The following is a 26,490-nucleotide window of genomic DNA, read 5'->3' as shown; positions in this document are numbered from 1 at the left end:
GAGAAGTGTTAATAGCTGGAGAGTCACAGACATACTCACTTTAAGGGACTTCTCAGGTCTCTAAATCTAGTGCAGCCCAACACCCATGCAGTAATCCCTATTACAGAAGTACAGGCAGGTAAGTGGTTTTGTCTGGGTAGTTGTAATCCTAAAAATTTATTGCTAGGGAAATTTATCATCCACCCCTCAACACACACATACATTGAGAGGCTCATTGTGCACTGTACTTTATCCATGAACATGTAACTCTCTAACTTCTCTTACTTCTTGTACTTCTATCTTCTGATCAACACAAATGTCTGCTTTTTTGTCCACATATTAATCCTTTCAGTATTAAATGTGGCTATCTTGTTCTCTTCTGTCTCTTCTCCAGAGGACAGAGCCTCTATCATGAAATGGTTCCTAGGCTTCACACTCTTCCCCACTAACATCTCAAATGCTTTCAGCCTTTTAAAATTATGGTTCCCCAATCCAACCCTAGTATTTTCAATGGGTACATAGGGGACATGTCCTTCCTTAATCTGTATGAGATGTTTATAGTAACACAAACAAAGGTTTTGATAGAATCTCATCATGCCTCTCCTGAGTTCGAGGTCCGCTAAAACCTGCAGATCTTTTTCACAAGAAACGCAGACTGATGCTTTAAACTAAAAGGGAATGTTCATTAAATTAGTTGTTGTTCTTTTCAAGTTTTATCTTGTTATTGCTAGGGTTATGACCTTGTGTAATTCACAAAATACTCTGGGCTGATTTTTCAGCTTGAAATAAAAATTTATGCCATTATTTATGCTTGTATTCCCCTTGCAGGATGTGGTATGGATCACGGAGAATGAACATGGGGTATATCACGAAGTGCCAGACACAAATCACCTCTGATCAGATTATAGACTTTGCCTTGCCCACTTATTGTATTAAGTGGTAGCTAGTTCTCTTCTTGGCTTTAGCCTATCACTATTGTGTGACAAGGTTGCTCTGAATCTAATCTCGTCATCCTGGCTAGTAGAGTATCAGCTATTTCAACATATAAAACTCCTTTTGGTCTCTCCTGAGGTCAAGATAGTCCCAAGTTAGGACTCTAATACCCATGATTCAACCAGTGTTCTTTTGATGACAAGATCCACAGGCTTTTAATGTTTGAGGGTCAGTTCATTAATGAGTGTTTTTTTTTTTTTCTTAAAAAAAAGCACCAACGTACCCCACAGAGCTGCACAAAGTATTTCTGAGTTGAATCGTTTCTTGTATTTTCTGATTTCTGGTGTGTCACTGTGAGGCCGAATGTTGGTTGGGTTTACGTTTACCACGGAAATTTTTCTTGCTTCATTGAGTTTGGCCTGTTCTTGCCTAAGAAGTTCGCTAGTAAACAGAGCTTTGAGAAAAAGAATCAGAGAAGTCAGTGGCATCTTAAAAGATAACCTATGGAGATGTGGAGATGGGGCTTCAAAACACTATGATTTCTCCTTGTTTGGTTTGAATTATAGTAAAGGCAAGGAAACTCTGAAACTCTCCTTATTTTACACTTTTTTTTTGTTTTAGTAGAATAAAGTATAACTCATTCATCAAAGCAATCTTTTATTCATTGGCAAAATAGGCTTATAAACACTACTTGCAGAGTTTAGAAAGTCCCAAATTAAATATACCATCCCCACTCTTGTAATATGGGCAAAAAAGATCTACTTTTTAAAATTCCAGATTATCAATTGAAAAACTGTCCTAAGCTGACTTTGATGATCAATTACTTGAAAAAGATTAGAAAGCAAGATTCTCCTTTAAATCAGCCAGATCTTTGTGGTGGGACGCACACACCTAGAAGTCAACACAATGTACCATGTACTTATTAAGTGCCTAATATGTGTAAAACATTGTACCCAGAAATTGTTTTGGGGAAACATTTGGTTATGTTCAGAGATCACTGAAGAACAGCTTTTCCTAGGGTCCCTATGTCCCCCTGGGTCTGCCAGAAATGAAATAGAAGAGATGGGAAAAAAAAATGGAAAGTAATAAATTTGTTTTAGGAGTCCTACAGAAATAATAATTTTTAAAAGTCTTCCTTTTAAGACAGGACCTAAGCAGTAATCGGCTTAACTACTGAACTGAGGATTAATTTCCTTATCAGGTCATACCAGAAATGAAGACAAAGCTGTTTTTAAAACACTGAGCCCTTCTTGCTTACCTGCGGCTGATGATTCCTCATCTTCTTCATCTTCATCAGTGGGAGATGTCTGGTATACTCTGGGGTCCACAAAAGGGGTGAATGAGGCTTTGGTGCTGCTCCCCATGCCATACTAATCAATAAACAAGAAGATTAAGAAGAGCAGATAAATACTGCAGGAATAAACAATGCTAACAATACTATACTGTGCTTGGGCTATAAAATGATCACAGATTCTTCAGGGTATTCAGGTGTTCACATTCTAGCGCCCTAGTTAGTACATGCCTGTCTCTAGCTTCTTCCGGTATTGGTTATGCACTAGCCATTGTGCATTTGTAGGACTTCGTTAATTATCAGACTGCAAGAATTGCAGTGAGAAAATTACATTTTGGACCACATGTGGTACCTTAAAGTCTGTAAGATCACTGTTGTGACAGAGCTTACCTCTCCCTTTCAGTAAAAGCAATCTCCTATATTGACCACATGATCAATATGAAAGGCTGACACAATTGGCAAAAAACTAAGTAAGGAAGCCTCCACAGCAGCACTTTATCCTGAACACAGAGTCAACCCAAGGGACTTTCTCTTGGGAAGGAGAGCTTTGAGCTCTTCTACTCTGGCCTGGCAATGCAAGCGAATTGGTGTTGGCTCCAAAAGCTTTAAAATCCTTAATTCAGGGATGATTTTATGCTGGAATTGAAGATATTTCATTCCCATGATAGTTTCTTTAAAAGAATAACTACATTTACGTCATTATTTAGGGACTTTATGAGTATATTAGGTTTGTGAGCAATGTACCTTGAAGGCTTACTTTAAAAAAGGAATCTTGGGCTTGAATGGCACCATGAAAACATGATGTCAGAAGTAAACGAGGGAACAGTAAACTCAATATCAGGGTTTCATGTCACAATATTCTAAATCTGAGTTTTGCTGAATAAGCTACAATGTCAGTCATGTCCATTCCTTCTTGTCCTTTCACATCACAAACACATCTGTATTCAACATAATAAGCACATCTTTTTTGGATAAATATCTTTAACTAAAGGTTGTTTCACTTTAGTTTTACTTTTAGAGTTTTATTTAAAAATAAAACCACCATCCAAGACCTCTAAACATGTAAGGAGAAAACCACAAAGATCTAATCTGATTTAATTCAAGATTTTTCTCTCCATCCTATGAAACCAAAACCATTTCATCCTCCTCAAGGTAGAATTCCCCCTACCAAATAGATCACTTTCACATACATGTTCACTTTTGATCTTTAGAAGATGTCTGTGAAAGAGGTAGGGCAGGCGGTAACATTTCCACATAGAGCTGGGGTAGCAGCAGAATTTGAACCAGGGTTCAATCTTATGGGGTCCTCCTTTGCACCAAGAGAGGTGTTCAGGCAGAAAATGCCCACACAGCATGAAGTTACAATAAGATGCTGTGCTTTGCAATATACCACTGTGTTCTTTTCCTTGGGGTATGCAAAGCTCATCTACTCTATAACTTTATAATTCAAAGGGTGCATCATAAAAACTTAGTGTGTGGACAATGTCAAAAATAACAGTACATGTGCTTTATAAACACATTTAGGACCTTACGTGTGATTGACAAGACTATTAATGAAACATGACCACACACTGTGAACTCATCCAACTGGTGTCAGTCATCAGTGTCTATGGGCACTACCTGCAGATTGTGTTTATTCAGACTTTTTCCTGGGACTGTTTCTATACAGGAAAGGTAATACCTAGTTTCTTCATTCTCACACAATTTTGAATTTATGAAGATGAACACTTTAAGAACTTATCTATTTATTAAATTTTATTTTTCATAAATCATTTAAACTGTTTTATTTAAGTCATACTTAGTTTGACTAAATTAATGCAAATATAAACCTCAACTGTTGTCCTTGAAATCTATATAGCCTGAAGTTTCCAGTTCTGGTCTTAGATCTGTCACAAACCAGCCGTGTGTCTTGGACAAGTCACTCAACCCTCTATGAACCTAGTATACTCATCTGGAGAAACAAGTATTGGTTCAGATGATATCTGAGAACTTTTCACTGTTCTGCTTCCATGATTTCTCCATTTGAGTACCTGCACAGGCAGCTCTATAGTAGAAACCAACCAAACAAGTTTCAAGGAGCTTGGCGAAGCCTCATTCTTGAAGAGATCATGGTTTTAGAACCCCAGGAAGGAGAGCAGAACTGTCATGCCAGCTGTTGCCCAGCACCTACTTCAGTCCCAGAGTCCATCTCCTGGGAATGGGTTGAGACGCGCCCCAGTCCCTCAGTTGGGGTTCCAGCTGGAGAATGGCTCTGCTGCACCAGGTCAGGGAGGTTGATGTGGCCAGCAAAGCCATTGCTGTCACTGTGGCCAGATCGCTTCTCTCCAGACGTCTGAGGGAGCACAGCATGTGAGAGGAGTTAGAGAGGGGGGGAGAAAGGTCAAAGAGTGACATCAGCCCTTACACAGCATAGGCATACGGGGCTCCAAATAGACCCGCTAGGGTGCAAGAAGGTGATATTCAAATTTCTATTTTACTTAAGAAAACAAAAAAGAAAGTAAGCTTTGCCAATATTTGGTTTATCGATTGAGCCTGAAGCCTTACGTTCCTGCATGAGGTATAGACAGTGGTCACATATGGCATGGGGTCCCATGTACAGAGGGAGACGCTACAAAAGGGAGGGACTGAGCAGGCCCACACTTGTAAACTCTTTTGTAGTGCTTGTGCTGTATGTACCTGCCACTTAATTATATTTACAGATCATATTACCAGGTTATAATGAAACAAACCCACACAACAGAGAAATGACCTAAAATGTTGTTGAAAAGAAGCAGTGTGTGTGGAGTACTCCAAGAAAGTGCAGAGACCATACTTAACTCACGGGGCTCTTTGTCATTCACAAGGTCAAAACAATGATTAACTAATCAGATGTGACAGGAGTTCCAAACATATTGACATGATCTAGAATACTATTTGAAAATATGGATTTACAACTACTATCTACATAAATGTTTAATGTCTCAATAAAGAACTATGGTGCTTTGTGATGTAGGCAGTAACAAAATAAAGTCATCATAACTAGCAAAGCATTTGAAACATCACTTCTAGTAACCCTTTTTAACGTCCTTTAAAGTTTTTTTTTTTTTTGAGATGGAGTCTCGCTCTGTCACCGAGGCTGGAGTGCAGTGGCATGATCTCGGCTCACTGCAACCTCTGTATCCCAGGTTCAAGCAGTTCTCCTGCCTCAGCCTCCTGAGTAGCTGGGATTACACGCACGTGCCACCACGCCTGGCTAATTTTTGTATTTTTAGTAGAGATGGGGTTTCACCATGTTGGTCAGGCTGGTATTGAACTCCTGACCTTGTGATCTGCCCGCCTTGGCCTCCCAAAGTGCTGGGATTACAGGTGTGAACCACCTTGCCTGGCCAAAGGTATTTTATAATGTACATAATGTTAGTGCAGTAGAAAAAATGTATGATTTGTGAATAAATACACTGTATTAGGTGAGATGCTCTTATAGTTTTTACTGATAGGATTACATGACCTAACAAGTTTGGAAGCCATTGCTCTGGAGAGCAGTCTCTGCCAAAAAATCCCAGGGAGGAAAGGCAGGATTAAAAGACAACTCTGGTTTCCAAAAGCCAGTGCCCACATTGTAGGCCTGACTAGTGTTGCACTTTTTAACTTTTCTGCAACTGGCTCATTGAGGATTCTTAGAGCAGATCTGATTAAGTAATGATTTCCCTCTCTGCCTTTTCTTTCATTCATTCATTGACCCAAAATTTTTTAGTTCCTACTAAATGTAAAGCATTCTACTGAACATGGAACAGCTGGGAACAAAGCAAGCACATTCCCTACCCTCTTGGGGGCTGGCATGTGCAAGGTTTCATGCTGTTTCTTTGACCATCTCACCAGTCTGGCTTTTTATTTCTGGAGCTTGTCATGGATTTACAATTACAGCTCTGCACCTGCCTCTGGCTGGAAGTGAAAGGAGGCACTTCTTTTTTTCTTTTTTTCCTGTTTAGATGAAACAGACTCCCAAGCTCCTGTAATGGTGCATGTAATTGATGTTTCAGGAAGTTTGAGAGATAACTGGAAAGCCTAGTGTCCTCTATGTTTCTTGGCAACCTGCTCCTGGACTACGGCTGTCCTGGAGAGGGTTATTTTCTGGATTCATTTTGTCACAGTGGCCATCAGTAGCGTGTATTAGTGCCTATTCTCAGAGTTGAGCATTTCCTTTTCTAAATGACATTTAGGAAGTTCAGTCCTAATACATCTTATTGTGTGCTATTTTATGTGTACTGGGCAGTTTCTCCTTTAACTTCTGTTCAAATACTGAAAAGCTTTTAAACATTTTCCTCAAACTTCTCTTTAGCATAAACCACATGTCATCTCTTTAGAAATTTTTGGCTTCTCTTGTATCAGCAGCACTCCTTCTCAAGCAAAAAACTGATGCAGACACACTGGTTATCAAAGAAAGACTCAGAGAGGCTAACAAAGGGAAGTGGCTCAGGTGGTGAGAAGCTTAAAGGAATCCTGTAGTATGCTCTGAATCCGCCCACTTCTGAGTCATCACCTTTTTGTTCACTCCACCAGCACCTTATTAAACACTTTCTGTGTGCCAAGTACTGCACTGGAAACACAAAGACAGATGTGCAACACCCTTAAGAACCTCAGTAAGAGAACCTCAATAATATCTCATCTTTATCTCTCACCATTCCTGTGGGGATTGGCACAAAGATGTTCCATGTACCAACACATGCCAAGTACTGCGCTAAACACTTTATATATGACATTCCATCAGTTATCTTGCCCTGAGTGACAGGGTTCTAAGTGGTTTGAACCTAGCTGTCCTGTGGCAGAGCCCAGGTGCTCTGGGCTGCACTGTTGTATTAGGGGCCTACTCCTGGTCACAGCTGATTGAATCAGGGGTGGATGCCTGAGCCAAGAGGGACCAGATTCCCACTGGAATTCAATATTAAGCCCTAGAGACATGGGTCAGTTTCTGCTGGCAGCTGAACGGGGATGTGGTGAATATCTTTCAATGGAGGAAGTGGAGAAGTGAGAGCAGGAGCACGCAGAGGGAGAGAAAGCTCCTCTATGAAGAGAGAAAAGAACAAAGGAGAAAGTGGAAGAAAGCAGAGATTAGGGTAAGGAGAGACAGGCAGCAAAAGAGCCAGAGACCTGCACATGAGAAGCTGTCTGAGCTCTTGTCTGTCCCAGTCCTTCAAAGAGGCTCAGCTCACTTTTACCTTTGGGTTCCTTCCATGAAACACCCTAAATCTTCCTGTACTCCTCTATTTCTGATACCTACCCTCTCCCCACTTAATTTTTTTTTTTTTTTTTTTGCTTACTCTGTATTAGGTGGGTTCTTTTACTCATTACTTGTAACCATAAGAGCCTTCATGATGACAAGCTAGTGTTCTGGTTCAGTGAGGAGGATCAACACTGAAGAGATATCAGCTGATACCAGGAAGGTGCTGTGGATGAAGGTCCATGGAGTCCCAGTAGAGGCTTGTAGGAAATAAAGAAGATTGAGAACAGGGACCTGCTTGGTGAAGTGTGGGCAGCAGTGGAGAATGCAAAATACCTCTTCCAGCAGATGAGCTTCCATTCACAAATGGCAGCTCACAGCTGGTGTGGTATATTCTAGAAGTGAGTAAAAAGTGGTCCTGTGGGGCTCTAGGATAGGGATAGGTAGAACCACAGGGGTACGGGTATGCACTACAAGGGGAAATTTGTGCATCTGACAAGATCATGAGTGTTAGAGCAGTATCTTCTTACAGAACCATCTAGTCCACTCCATGACAGTGACAAGTTGTGTGAGTCCTCCTATAGTTCATCCTGGAGAAACGTACTAATAGCACCGTATAAGCTAAATCTTATTACAATGAGTTTTTATTTTATGTTCTTACTTTGTTAGGGATAAACTTTAACCTGCATTTATCTTGTTTAAACATGTATTTTTGGTAATTTTCAGCTCAAGGTTTGATGATGGTTACTTTTATGTGTCAACTTGACTAGGCCATGGGGTGCCTAGGTTAAACATTTTTTCTGGTGTATCTGTAAGTGTCTCTGGATGCAGTTCGCATTTAGTTGCTGGACTCAGTGAAGTAGATTGCCCTTTCCAAGTTGGACAGGCATCATCTAATCTGCTGGAGGCCCGAACAAAACAAAAGGCAGAAGAAGAAGGAATTTTCTCCCTCTTTTTCTTCTGCACTGGTTGAAGTGGGACATTTCATCTCATCTTCACCCAGCTTCCAACTGGGATTTACACCAACAGCTTCCCTGGGTCTCCAGCTTGCAGACAGCAGATCATGGGACTTCTCAGCCTCCATATCATATAGGCTACATCCTCACAATAAAGCAGTCTCTCGGCTGGGCGTGGTGACTCACACCTGTAATCCCAGCATTTTGGGAGGTCAAGGGGGGGCGGATTGTCTGAGCTCAGGAGTTTGAGACCAGCCTGGGCAACACAGTGAAACCCCGTCTCTACTAAAATACAAAAATTTAGCTGGGCATGTGCCTGTAGTCCCAGCTACTCGGGAGGCTGAGGCAGGGGAATTGCTTGAACCTGGGAGGCGGAGGTTGCAGTGAGACAAGATTGCACCACTGTACTCCAGCCTGGGGGACAGAGCAAGACTCTGTCTCCAAAAAAATAAAATAAAATAAAATAAAAAGATAAAATAAAGCAGTCTCTCTCTCTCTGTATATATATATGTAAATATTCTGTGTCTCTGGAGAACCGCAACTAATACAGTTTGTTATTTAAAAAACCCACATTTGAGGAAGGCAGAATTGGAAATTGAGAGGACAAACAGATTTTGGGTTCCTTAATAGATCAAATTCCTATAAGACACTGGCAAATGCTATTTTCTTTCTTTCTTTTTCTTTTTTTTTAAGACAGAGTCTCGCTCTGTTGCCCAGGCTGGAGTGCAGTGGCATGATCTCCACTCACTGCAGCCTCCTCCTCCCGGGTTCACGCCATTCTCCTGCCTCAGCCTCCCGAGTAGCTGGGACTACAGGTGCCCGCCACCACGCCTGGCTAATTTTTTGTATTTTTAGTAGAGATGGGGTTTCACTTTGTTAGCCAGGATGGTCTCAATCTCCTGACCTTGTGGTCCGCCCACCTCGGCCTCCCAAAGTGCTGGTATTACAGGCATGAGCCACCGTGCCCGGCTGCAAATGCTATTTTCAAAGTGACAGGTTGTGGTCATAGAATACTGGAGTGCTATAAATAACATGGAGCCATTTGGATGTGGCTGGCAATGAACTGAAAATGTGGCTCCAAATGTCTACTTGGAGTTATTTACCATGTCGTAAAGACTCAAGCAAATTTTAAGCCACATTAGAAATCGGAGTCCTTTTATCAGGAGTCAAACAGCAACTCACTCCAGAACATTCTCCCTCATGTTTTCCTAAGTGGTAAGTTATAGGGATAGAAACCTTCTACACTTCCATTGAAATTATCCATTAACCACATTAAGAGATTTATATACCAGCACTACACAGTGTCAATTTCAGCAGCCAAGTCCATTTTTTCATTTCAGGCATATGTGAAAGGACCCTTTAAAGGCTACTTGAAAGATTCAACAAGGCCATAAAATGAAATTCTAGCAAGTTGCTTTGTGAACTAGTCTTTCAGTTATAGCCCCACTGCCAATTATTATTTCAAAGGCCTTATTCATCTCAAAACTACAGTTCCTTTCTTTCTTACAAAAGTGAGATGCCCTTTGCCTTTCTGGAGAGCAAAGTCTGCTATTAGAATTTCCCAACTCTGTCCTGGCTGAAGAGGAAAAACAGATGACATATGTTTATGTTTCAGAGGGAGGACTGGATGGTGATAACAAGTAAAAGGAGAATTCATTTCTGAGAAGAGAGTGAAATAAAATAAAATGGTTAACATTTATTGAATGCTTAATTCACTAACTCAATATCCTCAACCATCTTATAAGTTGTATGCTATTATTTATAAAATTTTATAGATGGATGCAGGGAGAGGTCAGGTAACATTTGCCCAATGTTCTCAGCCATTTCTTTCCTTTCAAGTAAATATCTGCACTCAAACTTGCATGGTGATGATGAAGTGAAAAAGAAGAAAATACTGATTTTAATTTGTCAGGGTCTTTCTGGTTAGCATGAACACAGTGGGGAGTTACTGCATGTCAGAAGGACAGATGAAAGGGAACATGTGCCACCCCCAAAATGAAATGATGTTCCTAGAGTTTTAAAAAGAATTCAACCAAAGTGCCAAGGTACATTTTTAAAGTAGATCTGCATATTTCTTTGTTCTTTCAATAAAATAACTTAATGGTTCTTTTAATGTTAATTTAACTAGATAAGATGATATCATCATTTCTCAGAACCATTGAGCATTTTTTATACAAAATCCACAAAGATAAAACCATAGGCAGAAGAGACATAACAAGGCCAGTGATGCTATTCAGAGAGATCATTCATTTCTGTTTTCCTGTTGTAGGAAACATCTGAGTTTGCAATTTTATATCCTCAGGCCCAAATTCTATATTCTGATTTGCATAGCTCCTACTTTCCTACTGAAGAATTTGCACTAATGTAATTAAGTCACACTGCCAAAGCTTAGAAGAATACAGGAAAGAAGGCAGCAGACAATTAAAATCACTCAACTATTTAGAAGCACAGGTCCTCCCTCCCCCAGTAATTCCCCATACTTAAAATACATGTCATAGACTTTCTCTGTGAAAGCTTTAATGTAAAAACCACTTAAGAAATGGCATTTCCTCTACACAGGTTTTATACCAACTTACCTCTCTAATCATCAAGGTTCCTTCTCTTGAAATACTGCCACTGAAAGTGTCTGCGTGAGAGGTCTCTAGCCCATGCGTCCCCACCATTCCCACATTGTACTGCTCGTTGCTCCCTGGAGCTCCTGTTGGTCTGAGATAAGAAGGAACAACATTCATGGCAATGTAGCTTTAGGAAATATCTGTTTCCTGTCCATATTCATTATTCGTGTTATGGTAAAATATACATTTTAATAACATAAAATTTACCATTGTACCAATTTTAAGTGTACATGTCAGTGGTCTTAAGCACATCTCATATTAATTTTAATGTTTGCTGATGTCTGGACTGGCCCCACTTTTGCAGTAGCCCCTCTTGACCTATTCTCTGCCCAGTAGCCAGACTGAGCAAGTGTTTGGCTTTACATGGAAAAAACACTGAAGTTGGCACCAGGAGTCACCAGGCTCTGCATGATCTCCCCTGACCCCCGCCTCCTTCTTTGAGCAGCAGACAACCTGACCTGTTTTTATACATCCTGTTCCCTCTGTCTGGAAAGCTCTTTCCACTCTGGCCTTGGTTGGTTCCCTCTCATTCATCCTACATGATGCTTTCTGTGAGAAGTCTGCTTTTATCACCTATGTCTTATCCCAACAGCCCCTCTCCTTTTCTCTTCACCCTTTTTCCTTAATAGTTCTCATCACAATTTGCAATTATCTTTTGAATTCTTTCTCCTTCCCTCTCATTGCTTGTGAGGGCAAAATCCTTGTCTCTTTGCTCATTATTATTACCCAGTACCCAGCCTAGAGTTGTCACTTACTAGGAATGCAAAAAATAATCATTAGATCCATGGGCTTTATGCTTCTATAAATAAGAAATATCTACTAAGAACATTCTGGCTTATTGGGGCATCCATAAACTAGGGGCTTTAACTTAAACAACATTCAGCCTCTGTAATCATCCTGCATGGTGGCATATTTATTTTCAGTTCTTTTCTTGCTATCGTGTTTACAGTATAATGAGAGAAGGCAACAGGATCTCAACATACTCCCTGAGAACACAGACTGATGTTTCCTGTGTCCTGTAGCACACAGCACAGTGCCAGGGCTCAAAAAGTGATGACTGACTGCCCATAGTGAGCTTCCCTCTCATCAGGAGTGCCTCATTTGCATGACACAGAATTTCTCTGATTTAGGAGCTCAGGGGAATTGAGAATCGCACAGGTCATGCAGGTCAACCACAGGTTGCGGTTGGTACAACATGGCTTCTGGAAGAAGGATTTTGGTTGTTAATGCGATACTTGCTGTTCTCCTTTTGTAGCATCTGCCTCTCTTTTAAAGTGGGTTTTCTAAAAATAGGAAAGTTATCAAGGCTTATTTCTCTCTAGGCATATTAATTGCAACTTATATCATTTTGTTCTTTTATTTTCATTGTTACTTATATATTTAAAAATATCTCTGGCCTCTTGGATCTTATGTAAGTCCAAAGAATTACTGGAATCTTCCATCTAAGAAACAAGAAATACACAAGATTTATGATGTCTCCGGGGCAGAGAAAGACGTATTTCAAGGATTTTTATCCATAACAAACAGGTGAAAAGATGACAGGATGAGTCCAGACAATAAAATGTATAGTGAAGAAGCTTACATTGCAATTACTAAACTGGACCAGTGGATTGAATGAATCTAAATATGGGCTAGAACTGATGTGTTTGGGAAGAAATTCCAAAGAGGCATTTGCATTTTCAACATTTCATTCCTATAAAGGAGCTTTTAATGGTGTTCCAGAGACATGGGGAAAAAAATTGAATTCCTGGCATTTTGGTAGATTGGTAAATCATAGTTTTCAAAATATCATTTCTTCACTCATTTGTTTATCTTGTGTGTATCTTTCATTTTTTTTTCTTGCTCTTCTTTCTCTCTGCTTTCTTACTTTGTGCTTTAGTACTTATTTGGAACAAAATGATATAAAGCTGACAAATCAATGAAGTATTTATCAAGAGTCTTCCATGAGGGCAGCCACTTTTCTTCTTTATCAGACAGGGATTCTTTGCTATTGTCAGGGGCTCAGCTGGCCTGGTGGCATCTGCCAGGCTGATGCTTGTACAATCAAGTTCTCCTGTCCTAGTCAGACCTGCTTCCTCTGTTACCTGAGTAACAGTTTTCTTGCTGGCCACCCCATCTTCAGTCCTTTCCCCTCATATCCACTCCTCACGGCTGCGAAAGTGAGCCTTCCAAAACACAAATCTGACCAAGTGCGAGTCACTCTTCTACTTTCAATCTTCAGTAGCTTCCCATCAACCACAGGATAAACTTGAAGCTCCTTACTGTGGCTTACACGCTGTCCATTATCTGGTTCTTGCCTGTCTCACTAACCTAATTTTTTAACAAAATCCTGCTCCAACTTCTAACTCTACCAGCATTTAACTTATAATTCCTATGCACATTATGCTAGAAAATCCCTGGGGATTTTAGCCTGCCCTCTCTACCTGGAAGATTCTTTTCTATTGTCTGCCTCCTTCTGGCTAACTCATTCTTTAAGCTATAGTTCAGGTACCTCCAAACCCATCCCAGCCTCACTGGAACGGTTTAGGTGGCTCTCCACTCTCCCTCCACATTGCCCTTTGTGCATCTCTACCACTGCATTCAGTACACAGTCCTGCAATGATCAGATCTCATTAATGTTGGTATTTTCAGTGCCAGGCATGGTGCCTGGAATGTAGGTAGCACATAATAAGTGTTTATTAAATCGCTGAAGATCTTGGGTCAAGGGCTTTGTTTAATATCTAACAGAGATTTCATTCAGGTTTATTGTAGAAATATAGCTCTTCTGTGAATTGATGAGTAATTGGCTACCAGGATATTATTTGCATATTTAAAATGTCTTGAGCAATCAATGGTAAATTTTGTAATTTTATGAAATAGGATTCACTAGGATGTGCCAAAATAATTTTCTTATAATTGGGTGGTTATCATAGAATAACAAAAAATCTATTCAGATATGTCATAGAACTTTACAGGAGAAAGAGTTAATGTATACACATTTTAAAAAATCATTGAGATCAGAAGCTGCCAGGAAAGAATGTTAAAAACCATGATAAAAGAATCTCACCATATTACAATTGTATGAACAACTTCAGTGAGGAGAAATGCGGGAAAAAGGCATTGATCTAAGTAACCTTGGAAATGAGTGGAGTCTGTAATACTAAAGGCAAGAGGAACTGCACATAAACACTGTACATTCTAGTTGACAAAACTGTTTCCCATGAGAATACAGGTTAACAAATTTGATATTGCTATACAAAAATACTGGATGTGCACAATTAAGTAAATGGGTGGTTGATATGGTGTGGCTGTGTCCCTACCCAAATCTCATCTTGAATTGTAGCTTCCATAATCCCCATGACATGGGAGGGACCTGGTGGGAGGTAATTGAATTATGGAGGTGGGTTTTTCCTGTGCTGTTCTTGTGATAGTGAGTAAGTCTCATGAGATCTGATGGTTTTATAAAGGGCAGTTTCCCTGCACATGTTCTCTTGCCTGCCACCATGTAAGACATGCCTTTGCTCCTCATTCACCTTCTACCATGATTGTGAGGCCTCTCCAGCCATGTGGAACTGTGAGTCCATTAAACTGCTTTTTCTTTATAGCTTTATACACTCTCAGGTATGTCTTCATAGAGGTATGAAAATGGACTAATACAGTGGTTGATGGCAGAAGCCAGGTTTCTGACTGTTGGAATGGGAATTTACAAATAAGCAAGTGGAAGAGGTTAGAGTGATCCATGTTGTTGTGATGGATTAGAGTTGGAGATGTCAGTATGAATTCACATTTAGCTTAATATAGGTACAAATGGCTACATAGAGAAATATTTGTATATACATGGGTTAATGTACTGTTAGGGAAGTGGCAATGAGAGTGATAGATAGGGCTCCGGCGTTGGATAACTGTTATCCTTTAAAAGTTGAGAAAGCCATGTTGTTAAGCATGGGGGCATGGATTAGCAGTTCTTGTGACTAACACACACATATTTCCTTGCTGTGTTAGCTGAGAGGGCCTAAAACAAGTGACATTGTAGTAGTAATGAGCATACTGGGTGCCTAGATATTGGCTTCTAATATCATCCAATGAAAGGAATCAGGGTTACTGAAGAAGTGGCTGATTCCAGGACTGGCATAGGAAATATACAAAATGAGTCCGGATCGGAGCATCTTGTAGTGTCAGAAAGTAAAGAGTGTTCAGATGCACACACATGTACATGCACAACAATACCCAAACACAAGTGGTGGCATGTCAGTCGAAGAGGCACAGGAGCTAATTGAAAGAGCTCCCAATGGTCAAAACTAGAAAATTTGAGCAGCAAAATAAAGAAGTATTATATCCACGAATCTATACTGATATAAATGATGGAATAAATTAATAAATAACTAGAGGAGGCACATCAGTGCAGAAGAATTCTAAATAAATTATGTAGCTATTTTACCCTACAGGAGGGAAGCATGATTCCGCATTCCTCAAGTGTGGGCTGTACATAGTGGCTTCCTTCCAAAGGGTACAGCATAGAAAAAAGGAGAAATAAAAGAGTCATTTTACAGTGGCGAAATCTTCCCTTCTGGAGCAGGTGCTGGTATTTGAGGGAAGATACTAATACAGAAGGTTGCCTCTTTGGCTTGCTTGATGTGATGCAAATCAAATTAAATGCCTTTCCTTGCATTCTTTTTATTCTATAAAGCTTTTTTTTTTTTTCCTGATTATAAACTAGTCCATGTCCATCATTTAATTGGGGACATACATAAAATAAAAATCTCCCATAATTATATTACCCAGAGGTAATCATTCCTATAATTTTGGTGTATTTCCCTCCACTCATTATTTTTCTATACATGCAGAATTGGGAAATAGTGCAATTGGTGAGTTAGGGAATATAAACTTATGCACTCTCATAAGTTATATCTTATAAAATAAATGCAAAACCAGCACAGTGCATAGAAAAAAGCTATTGTTTTAAACATCGGAAACCACAGCTGTTTGTCCAAATGGCTGGTGCTCCATTTCTGAGAAGCTTTTCTGTGTTTACTTCATGGTGGGAACTGTGCTACAATGTATTTTTGTTTTCTGCTTTAAATATATATAGCACAAAATATAGAGGTTTACCTTAACAAAAGAAAATAAAGGTAATAAGAATGTATATAAGAGGCACTCTGGCCCCCAAATACTCAATTCCTAAATAAACTATTGTTTTATAATGAACTTTTAATAGTATGAAATTTCTCAGGCATGCAACCATCACATTGTAGAACAGACTATATATATTTTATATGCAATATAAAAATACATATATTTACAAATTGAAGTAAACATACACACATTTGTACCCTTCATACCCTTATTTTCTCACATATATAATCACATATTTTAAATGTTCTTTAACGATCATTTCCAATTATCTAAAATTTACCAATCCCTTAAGGACCATGTCAAGTCTTGCCTCCACTATCAGCATTCCATGATAGCCTCAGCTTATTATTTCTTATGTAGATTATAGTAATAGAGCCTCTGAATTGCTTTATCAGTCTCTAGTCTGTTCCCTTTTCAAATCACCTTGCTGAAATAATCTTCCTCAAATATAACACTGAACTCAAGATACATTCAATGGTTTCCAGTGGCTACATATAAAGAGCACATTTCTTGGTCTGATTTCACTAGTCCAGACTCCCCTCCATTCCATACACCATACATTCCCACCAAAGTCAACTTTCTGTGTCTTTACTTTAACTCTTCCCCCTGCTTGGGATTCTAATATTACCTCAGATTTTTAATCTTGCTGACAGTTATTTGCATAGAATTGGCTATAAACTCTTCTTCAAAGTCAGAACTTGCAAATTCAAATCAGTGCAATTAAATGTAAATTATAGTCACTGAAGACCCACTGTATTCCAGATACCATACAATGTGTTAAGAGCAAGAGAGATGAGTAAGGCGTAACCCTTACCCTGAAAGATATCATAGTCCAGAAAAGGAGACAAAGACACATAATAAACAATCCTGATTCAAGGCAGTACATGAAGATGCAGGAATACACACAAGATACAGTGGTAGCACAGAAGAGGGGACAGGTTCTACCTGTGCAGGCGGGGCTGTGAGTAGGTGATTTCTAAAGGAACAGGAAATGCCAGACAGAAGTGCAGCATGGTCTATTCAGGAAATTTTAGAAAGGTGGGTGTTTCTGCAATGGGGAATAAGTCCTAGATTTTCCTTTAAAGGTAGGAGGGTGAACACCATTAATAGCCTTGCAAAATATGATAGGGGACCTAAAACCCAAATGCTAATTAACATCTTTGGTTGTTCCTCCAAATATTTATATTAGCCTGCACTCTTCCACGTGTAATTTTGTCATTCTCCAACTAGCATATAAACTTTTGGAAGACAAAATCCAAGTATGAACTTATCAGATTTCTCAAAGACTTCAGCAAGGTGGCTAACACATAGAGTTTTAGCAATATTTTAATATCATGATTAAAATTCATTTCATGATTTAATTCCTGATACTTGCATGCTCAATGCTTAAAAGGAGTTGGAAACATCTGTCAGAAGAATTAAGCAATTCTGAGTCAAGACAAAAACTAAAAGGGCCAGCATGTTTTGCAGAAATGTTCTGGATTAGTGATTTTGCCTCTAGAACAATTTTATTTACTTTTAAAAAGGCAATTTAATGCAATTTGCTTCAAAATGTCATATTTTAGCATATTTACAGCTGTCAAAAACTGGGTCACCAACAGCAAAATAACCAGTATGGATTTTTCAGCTATGATAATTAGATTTGCCTCTTAGAATTGCTTGTATGTAATGATGTTAATCAGTGGATGACATTCCCTTTAGACTGGCCAGCCCTGCCTCTCCAGTCCCTGCTGAATTGGACAATAATTTGTGGCCTGAAATGGCTTCTTTTCTACATAGAGTGAGTGTGATCTGATATTCAATGCTAGTAGCTGAGCCAAAGAAATAGAGGTGATTGGAGTGTGAAGTTGGAAAAATTAGCATCTCATTCTATCAAGGTTGTAGCAGACCAGGGCACAAACACCTTGTGTTTACTAGGTGGAGGAATTGGGGAAGCAACAGGGGATAACAGGTTCTTTCATGGGATCCACTCCAATAAGAAAAAAAAAAAAAAAAGAGCTTTCCCCTCACCTTAAAAAAAAAGAGAAAGAAAAATAAAGACTACAATTACTAAAGAAAATATAGGTAGGTATAAATATTACATGTAGATATATAAAAAGAAAACTGCAAAGAGACTGACAGAAAGTATGTGGCAAAGATGTAGACCACAGAAAAATGGATCAAGTAAAAGAAGCCATGGAGGGAATAAAGTAGAAAATCATAACGGGGATATATTTTGGAACTTTCTCTGCATGATTATCTGGGTCCTGATTCTTTTGCTGGGATGGTAACGCACACTGGCTTGTGCATTTCTCCTTGCTTGTTGGTGGTAGTGTTGGTAATGAAATACATGTTTTCTGTTGTTAATTTTGATTCCTAAATGTCATTGCCCATGATTTCAGTCTTTCAGTTTTAGAGGGGAAGGCACGTATCAATGGTCTGGTTGTCGATATTGTTTGCCCTTGAGATGAAAAGAACCAAGAAAGAGTCACCAAAGGACAGTCAATCCATTGGCAATGGATAAAGTGTATGCAGTCCAAAAATGCTACATATTCTAAGTGATGTGTCCATAGAGAGAGAGAATTATAGAACTATTCTCCAACAAAAACCCAAGTCCCCAAAGTCAGTTTATCTTGCCACAGACCCATATACAATCTTACATTTAACTCATATTTTTTGTCCTTTTATTTTGGAAACCTAGTCCTTTCCTTGTCTACATTTTACAAGTAGTTCTCTTACATCAGTCTGGGTATGTCGCTGACAGCCACTGTCCCATCATGGGTCTCACTCTCTCCATCTTCCTCCTCTTCCTCACTACTTTCTGACTCCTCACTGGAGGAGGAGTAATCAGTCACCTTCTTCATTGGGCGGTTTGTTTCTTCAATCCGGAGTTCTCTTAGTTCTTTGGCTAATGCCGTCAGATCCTATGAAAGAAAAAATTTGTTCAGCATATGAATGGTAGATTCGACCAAAGCTACATCTCTCAGCAAGTCAGTGCTCCAGCTTAAGCAACAAGAAAAAAAAGCTCTATATAGAACTGTGACAAACATAGTTACTGCATGGAACTAAGAAAACGATGTTTGTAGCGTGTAGAAGCTAGAAAAGAAAGATGAAATCAATTTAAACTTTGTTCAAAACCAATAGCTAGACTGAGACTGGTTCAGTTCTGAATATATATGTGTACATATGTGTATGTGCATTGTATGTATACACATATATACAAACATTGGGTTCTCATTTTATTTTGGAAAGGTGAAGCTGGTCACCCCCAGAGTTAATGGGAAAATACATGGGATTAGAAATTGTACCCCGGTATTCTGGGACTCCTGCCCAAGCCACAGTGATAGCTTTTCCCCTCTTGTGATTGCTACTGTACCAAAATCTAGCATCAGTCATAGAACAGAGCAATTCCCAAGGTTCCAGCTACTACAATGACTCATTTGGTGTGTCATCATTCCCTGGAGAATAGAGGTACCACATCAAATCATGGCCCATCCTAAAGCCTAGCGCCACTGAAATTTACACCCACAGAACTGAATTAATCAAGAGGAACAACAACAACAACAACAACAAAAAGAGTTCTCTTCCAAAATGAAAGGTGTTTCATTTTCTTTTGTTTTAAATTCCAGTCATCTGGCAGAAATCCTGGTGAAGAACACTAAAATGAATGTGCAAATACCAAAAGGAAGAGATAATTTTGAGTTTTCCATGAGTATGATGAAACCTTTAGCCTTATGGATGTGATGATGTGGTATTTAATCACCAGGCATACTGCAGGCAGTGTGCTGAATATCCGACTACCTTTTATTTTACATGCTTTCAGAGCAATGCAGAGGGAAGCAGTTCTGCAAAAGCATGGCCGCTCTAATTTGCATGGGTTAAACTGCCCATGGCACACAGCATGCAAATGAGGAAAAAGCAATTTGACATCAGTCTTACCATTTCTCCCTATATTAGTGACCCATGTGGGAATCAGAGCATTCAGTGAGAGACAGGGGATTAGGGAGAAAGAAACTCATTGAAAAATACTAAATCCCACAGTTTTCTATGGCCATATTCTCTCTTTATTTCAATCCAAAAATGTATACATCCAATTCACCTGATTGTAGGATTAGAGCAACCTGGGTGATGACATTTGATAATCTATCCTAACTGGTTAAAAGAAAAGCTGTGATAAATGTGTATAGTTAAATTATAATTTTATTTTGAGAATACAAGACATTATGTTTCTCTACTGCCACCTGTATGTCAGGCATTACTATTTTGGTTCACACTAGGAAAGGAAACGCTTTAGGTGTTTTACATGGTCTAGAAATTTAGGCAATTCATAGTGTTAACTGAAGGGTCTTTCTAATTTCATAGAAATCAAAGGGAAAGCAAAGTGACTTTTAAATTTGTCTTGACGACACCTGATTTGAAACCCTTAAAAAATGGAAGCTTCTAAAAATTCAACCCTTGCATTACATACAAAAACACACTTGGGTAGGGCTTTTGCACACAGGCACACTTGCACATGCCTCAATCTCAGTGAATGTATTTGCCCCATCTGTGAAAGTGAAAATAGAATTGTATTTAAAAGGCCCAACTGTGTTTAAATATAATGTATATTATAAAAAGAAGAGGAAAACCATAACATAGGTATAATTTCATGCAAATTTATTTCTGGTTTCTTTGGCAATTAGTCAAAATAAGAAAAGCTAATATCTGAATTTCAACTTTTACTTCTTATTTCCTCCTGGCAATTGTCAATGCTTATCTTTATCAAATGAAGAAGCAAGTGAAGGGTATGCTATTCTTGAGTACTTTGGGAAAATAAAGTCTAGATATTTGTTAAGGCTATGAAAGAAAACCAGTGAAATAATGAAAAATTAGATAAATTTATTTTGTATTCTGATATCTATATATTAGGACCGTGTTAAGTCTCATCAAAGAATATAGCTAGCATTTAAAATGTTACTTGTTATTAAGAATTACATTTTATACAATTTAAAGAGAGAATATGGTTTAAAAGAGTTTATTTCCATTGTCAATAATTCTGAGTAAAATATAATACTGTTGGCTATGGTTTATTTTAATTAATGATACATTTTCCCCAGCGCCTTATTTTCCTTATCGCTGACATTTCAAAACGAGACAAAAGAAATTCTAAAAAATCAAAATTATTTTAGAAATATTTAGTCCACAGGCTACTGATTTAAAAAAACTTTCGCTTGTTAAAACGACCTACATTTTTCGAAACATTGTATTTAGAAACTCTTTAAAGTTCTGAACTGCTTAATAATTTTGCTTTTAATTATAATTTTTTGCTTCTGTGTTATTAAAAAGCTCTCTGCCCTGAAACATTAGAAATAACTGAAAATTTCCTTTAATTGTTAACAGTTTGGAGGCGAGACATATACGAGAATCCCTTTGAAAAGGTAAAAATAATGAGTAATTCAAAAGTAATACCTGTAGTCAAAGAAAATTAATCTTCCATTGCTGAGAACCTATGTGTTCAGCTGAAGTTTTGTTTCTTATCCATCCAGTATTGAAAAATTTATAATAGCAAAGTTATAGGAAATAAACACAATCTAATATTAACACCATTGGGTTCAATTCCATTTTCATATATTTTATTCTTTGACAATACAAATTTCCCCATATAACGAGCTTTCATGGTAATTTATTACTTGGCTGTCTCAAGCCTGGAGCTAAAAAGTATTTAAAAAACAAAATAAAAGTGCTATTTAGCATGAAAATGTTTGAGAATATATAGCTAAAAAAGAAATATGGCAAAATGGTAAGAATTTTTGACTACAGAGTAAATGTGAAGATAGCTAAGAGGCTTCTTTAACAGTTTTTAGAATCAACTAGATATAATTTTTCATTCAACAAAGGTTGTTTAACGATTATGCACACGTTGACTAGAAAGGCGCTCTTTTAGGTCCCTTTTTAGAAACAACATAGTTTAGTCAAATATTAGTTCAATTTTTGAACTATTTTGTTTAAATTTTTTTAGCTGGTTTTTTTTCTCTTTGTATTAAACTATTTTCTTTTTAGGAACTCTAAAGATATGACATTGGGCAAGCCACTTAGTTTCAATATCCTCATCTGAGGGAAAAGGGGGTTGAACCCTTAGTTATTGCTCAAATTCCATCCAATCTAAATTGATGATTTAGATTGGAATGTTTGAAATGTTTGATTCCCACATACTAATAAAAAAAAGTGGTAAAAACAGTGTTTTCTTATGCATATAATCTTTGTGAGACATATTTAATTGTGCCAACAAAAAAGGAACATTTATTTTCAGACTATATTAAATAATTAGACTATGCTGCAAAAATCTCATATTCCATTAGAAAGCAATGTCAAATTAATGTACACTCCCACAAATTAATTTTTACAAAAAGTTAAATCACTAGCAATAATAAGCAACAATATTTCAAAAATGATTTTTAGGTTTTTCATTTCAATCCCAGTTATCTAAATTGTAAAAACCATCAGTGCGAGGAAAGCCCTACCAAAACCTATGAATGGAGAAGGGAGAAAGGTGTGGTTCAAAGTTTCTCAATTATGGCACTGTTGACATTTTGGGCCAGATAATTCTTTATTGTAGGGAGCTCTCTGTGCACCATAGGATGTTTGGCAGCGCCCCTCTGCTCTATCCACAAGACACCAGTACCACTGCCTCCCACTCTGAAGTTGTGACAACCAAAACCGGCTCCAGATTTTGCCAAATGTCTCCTAAGGGAAGAGGAGTGGAGGAATCAGCCCTGGTTGAGAGCCACTGGGTTAGGTAGAACTGCTTTATTTTAGTGGTTTGGATCAGTGATACTCAAGAGATCGGGATAGGGCTTTTCTAACCATACATAGCTCCAGAGATTTTAGTAAGCAGGTCACACCCCCTCAATTATTTGTAATTACTTATACTTCCATTGCCCCCTTTCATCTCTGTGCAGTGCAGTGCAGTACACCAAAAATAAGTAGAGCAATTTTTCAAAGCCTAAAATATTCTCGGTTAACCAGATGAAATCTGTGAGAGCCTTTTCCTTAATGAAAGCCCCTCCAAGCCAATTTCTGACCTCATGTATTTCCTCTTGAGTTGTGCATATGCACAACTGTTTTATTGAGAACTGTAGCGCCAGAACTTCATTGTCTTTACCTGTTCTGGGAGAAAAACTGACAAAAGTTGTGATAATCCCTGTCCTTCTCGCTATTATGAGAGAGAGGGGCAAGCAAGGCCATGGCACAGAGCAATTAAAAACACACTCCCCTCTTCCCTTTCTGTAAATGCCATCCACACACTGCAAACATGCAGAGTCTCATTCTTTTATAAGCAACAATCCTTCAACTATGATTATAACTGTCTCAGTCACTCTGGGTGGTGAGGTGGCCATAAGTCTGAAAAAGTGAAGCTCTTTGGTGAAGACCAGATGCATGGAAACATGCTTCTCCCACCTGCCAAAATAACTCCATGCCTCTGGCCCAAACCTTAATCAAACCCTTGGCTTTCCGCAGCATGTTACACATCATAAAATGCTTTCACAAACCTTACCTTAAATGATCCTAAACAATCTTGTAAGTGGGACGGGGAGGTGTTTTTATTCTCATTTTACAGATGAGGAAACTCTGGCCCAGAGAGGTTATGAGACTAGTTTCAGCCAGTTATTTACTGGGGGAGCCAAGATTTGAATGCAGCTTGCTGACCTCAAAGCCAGTGCTTTTTCCACGTAATTTTCACAAAAGTAGTGCTCAGCAGAACGACAGCTTTAAAGCCATGATGGTAGTCTTTAGATTCCATGCATTTAGGACTCTCTGCAAGGCCTGGATCTTAAAAAAACAAATTCTACTCTGCTGTATTCATGCAGGTCTGACAAATAGCAGTAAAGCAGTCATCCTTCTTAGCAAGCTACCTACGACTGACAAAGCCATATATTTTTCTAATGGAAAACGTCTCCACAGATAAGGAAATAAAGTCACTTAACTTTCCAGGATTCATTAACTAAAGTTGATGTTGCTGCTGATGTTGTTGTTAATGTCCCACAAAATTAATCTAACAATACCTACTTACTCCTTGTTCACAAATCACACACACTAAATTTGGAGTGCCCTAGAATGATATCTCTTTTCTTGTTAGTAAAACTGCTGAGAGCCATTCCCTAGCAAGGCTGGCAAGTACAGGTTTGCTATTGGAAGATAATGGAAGGAGAAACTGCCATTAATAAAGCATGAATACTTGTCATTAGCCAGACTGGAACATTGGAAAAGTGACATTTTAGCTTAGAAGGAAAGTCTCTGAAGCTATATGGGTAGGTCTGAGGGTCTTAAAACTGGCTTCCATTTGAAGGGGCTCTCCTCCCAGCAGATTGCTGCAAACCTCCTCCCAGCAGATTGCTCCCACTGGCCACCTTTCTGAATGTCAACATTAGGAAATAAGTTTAATATTTACATTTTGTGAAAGCATGACCAAGAAAAAGTAATACTAACCTCATCTATAGCTTTTTTATAGCTCTGAAATGAGAGGAACCCAATCCAGAAGAATCCACAGAAGGAGGAAAAGCCAGCAGAAAGGCAGCAGATTAGACACAAAATTGGAATTGTTAGTACGCAACTGATAAATACAAAAGGGTGAAGAGAATGTCAACCCAGGATGATGCAAATCCCTTCATTATTACTCTCAGTATACGTCCTTACTTTAAGGTGTTAAAAAAGAATAAACCAAAAAGCTTCACGTTCATTTCACAGAAAAGATTCTCAAGAGATTTAAATAGAAAAAGTAGATAGTAATTCATCCCAAATTAATTTTCAACTTTCAAATTTCAGCCTCCATACTCCTCTTTAAGACTACTTGGGGGTTTATCATGTTACAGCAGTGAAGCTGAATATTAAGTTGTTAGGACACCTGTTGGACACTGCTTAGTAAGTTTGGTCCAGAAAAATATTGTCCTGGAGGTATGAAAAATAGCAGAAAAACTGTAATATTAATTCATGTGGAAAATAATATGGGGAAAGGGTAGAAGAGATTAGAGAAATTCACAGAAAGTACCCAAGCCTCTTTAACTTCTTCTTTCTTTTTTTGCCAAAATTGCTGAGTAGAAATTATGGAATGATAGAAGTTATTTCTCCTCCTGTTGTATAGTTAAAGGACTGCTAATGATCAGCAAATAGCCAAAGGCAGAGGAGGCAATCCAAGATCTCTTTGGTTCTTTCCTAATCAGGGATGACTTTTTGCTGGATGTTTCTAGCATCTGTTCTTACTAATCTTGACAATTTTTGTTCGTATCATGAGTGTATCCCCAACTACTTAATCCTGTGGGTTCTCTGGTAAATTAAGAGTTCAAAACTCTTGGAGAGAAATGCACTCACAGCTGGTCGACTGGGCCGGGTAATGTCCCTGGATTCTTCTGGTTTCACCTTGGCAGGCTCATGGGGGAGTACAGGTGATCCTTCTGACTTACTGTTGGCTAGAGGGAAAAACAGAGGACCAAGAAAGAGATGGCCATCAAAAAGTGCTGGCTCAGGTTCTGAATGAATCATCTGTGATGTGTCATCACATTGAGATTACTCAGTGGACACGTCATTCGCTTGGGCAAATCCTCAAGCACATCCATGAAAAATATAATGTTCAGGCAAACACATTTAGGTTTGTCACCTGGAAATCACTAGTAACAATTAAAAAAAAAAAAAACTGTAGCAAGTACCATCACCACTAGAGCACTTCTTATGTGTCAGGCATAGTGCTAAATGCTTTCTATGTCAATTATCTCATTTAATCCTCACTCCAACCCAATGATGTGGCACTATTTTCCTATTTTACAGAACACAGATTTACAAAGATGACACGACTGTCCTGAGGTCACACTGAAATTATACACAGAGCTGGAGTTCTGATTTCTGAAAGTCCTATTCTCAGTCACTATGCTAAATGAGCCTCTAAGGTTCTATGCTTGTTTTCTTCTATTATCATCTGTCCAATCAGGATAGGTTATTTTGTTGAAATTTTGTGTGGAAAAAAAAAAAAGAAACTTATTTTATTTGGTGGGATGGTTTTTAATTAGGGATGGGAGTGGTCTCAGCCATTTAAAAATAAAAGAATGAGGTGAGGGCAGGAAGGAGGTTGTTACAGGAGAAGGGCCCTAGACTGGAGGTACAGAGCAAGGCGGACCCCGACAGCTGCAGAGTGAATAGCCTCTCTGTGGTCTAGGAGCTTACAGATAGAGAAGATGCAATTTAGGGTAAGAGAGGTTGTTTTTATTTTTTAAAAAGTAGTCTTTCTTGGGCAGGGACATACTGGGGATACAAGAGCGCTTTTAATCCAGAAGAACAAAGGGCTGAAGGAAATAAAAAGTAAGCCTGAACCACATCACAGAATTAAAATGGTATGTGTTTAAGTTTGGTTTATTTAAACATTTGCTCTAAGAATATGAAGTTGTCTATAAATAGAAAAAAGGT

The 26,490-nt window shown here is 38.5% G+C and overlaps 1 protein-coding gene and 1 long non-coding RNA gene across 15 annotated transcripts in view; one reads left to right on the top strand and one right to left on the bottom strand.

Moving 5' to 3' along the window:
- The window catches only part of LOC103882191, a 116,869-nt gene extending 90,467 nt beyond the window's left edge, over positions 1-26,402 (top strand). For 3 of the 5 annotated variants that reach the window (XR_002520158.2, XR_004181967.1, XR_002520155.2), the window contains exons 6-7: positions 21,439-21,476; positions 24,537-25,298. This is a non-coding gene — a long non-coding RNA (uncharacterized LOC103882191). Of the gene's footprint in view, positions 1-2,113; positions 2,201-21,438; positions 21,477-24,536; positions 25,299-26,321 lie in introns of those variants that run through there. The other 2 variants (XR_004181968.1, XR_002520154.2) reach the window with 2 other exon arrangements.
- TNIK (TRAF2 and NCK interacting kinase) overlaps positions 1-26,490 on the bottom strand; it is a 396,690-nt gene that overhangs the window by 23,614 nt on the left and 346,586 nt on the right. For 6 of the 10 annotated variants that reach the window (XM_021933792.2, XM_003894834.5, XM_003894835.5 and 3 more), the window contains 7 exons: positions 25,405-25,502; positions 24,526-24,549; positions 18,799-18,983; positions 10,930-11,059; positions 4,374-4,535; positions 2,171-2,282; positions 1,196-1,366 (listed from right to left, as the gene is read on the bottom strand). In XM_021933792.2, coding sequence (XP_021789484.1) covers positions 1,196-1,366; positions 2,171-2,282; positions 4,374-4,535; positions 10,930-11,059; positions 18,799-18,983; positions 24,526-24,549; positions 25,405-25,502 — 882 coding nt within the window. The remainder of the gene's footprint in view (positions 1-1,195; positions 1,367-2,170; positions 2,283-4,373; positions 4,536-10,929; positions 11,060-18,798; positions 18,984-24,525; positions 24,550-25,404; positions 25,503-26,490) is intronic. The other 4 variants (XM_003894833.5, XM_003894836.5, XM_009201370.4 and 1 more) reach the window with 3 other exon arrangements.

Source organism: Papio anubis, chromosome 2 (genome assembly GCF_008728515.1).
Source record: "Papio anubis isolate 15944 chromosome 2, Panubis1.0, whole genome shotgun sequence".
NCBI classification, from domain to species: domain Eukaryota; kingdom Metazoa; phylum Chordata; class Mammalia; order Primates; family Cercopithecidae; genus Papio; species Papio anubis.
The sequence above is the reverse complement of the archived record's forward strand: the minus strand, read 5'-3'. Positions and strand labels throughout refer to the sequence as shown.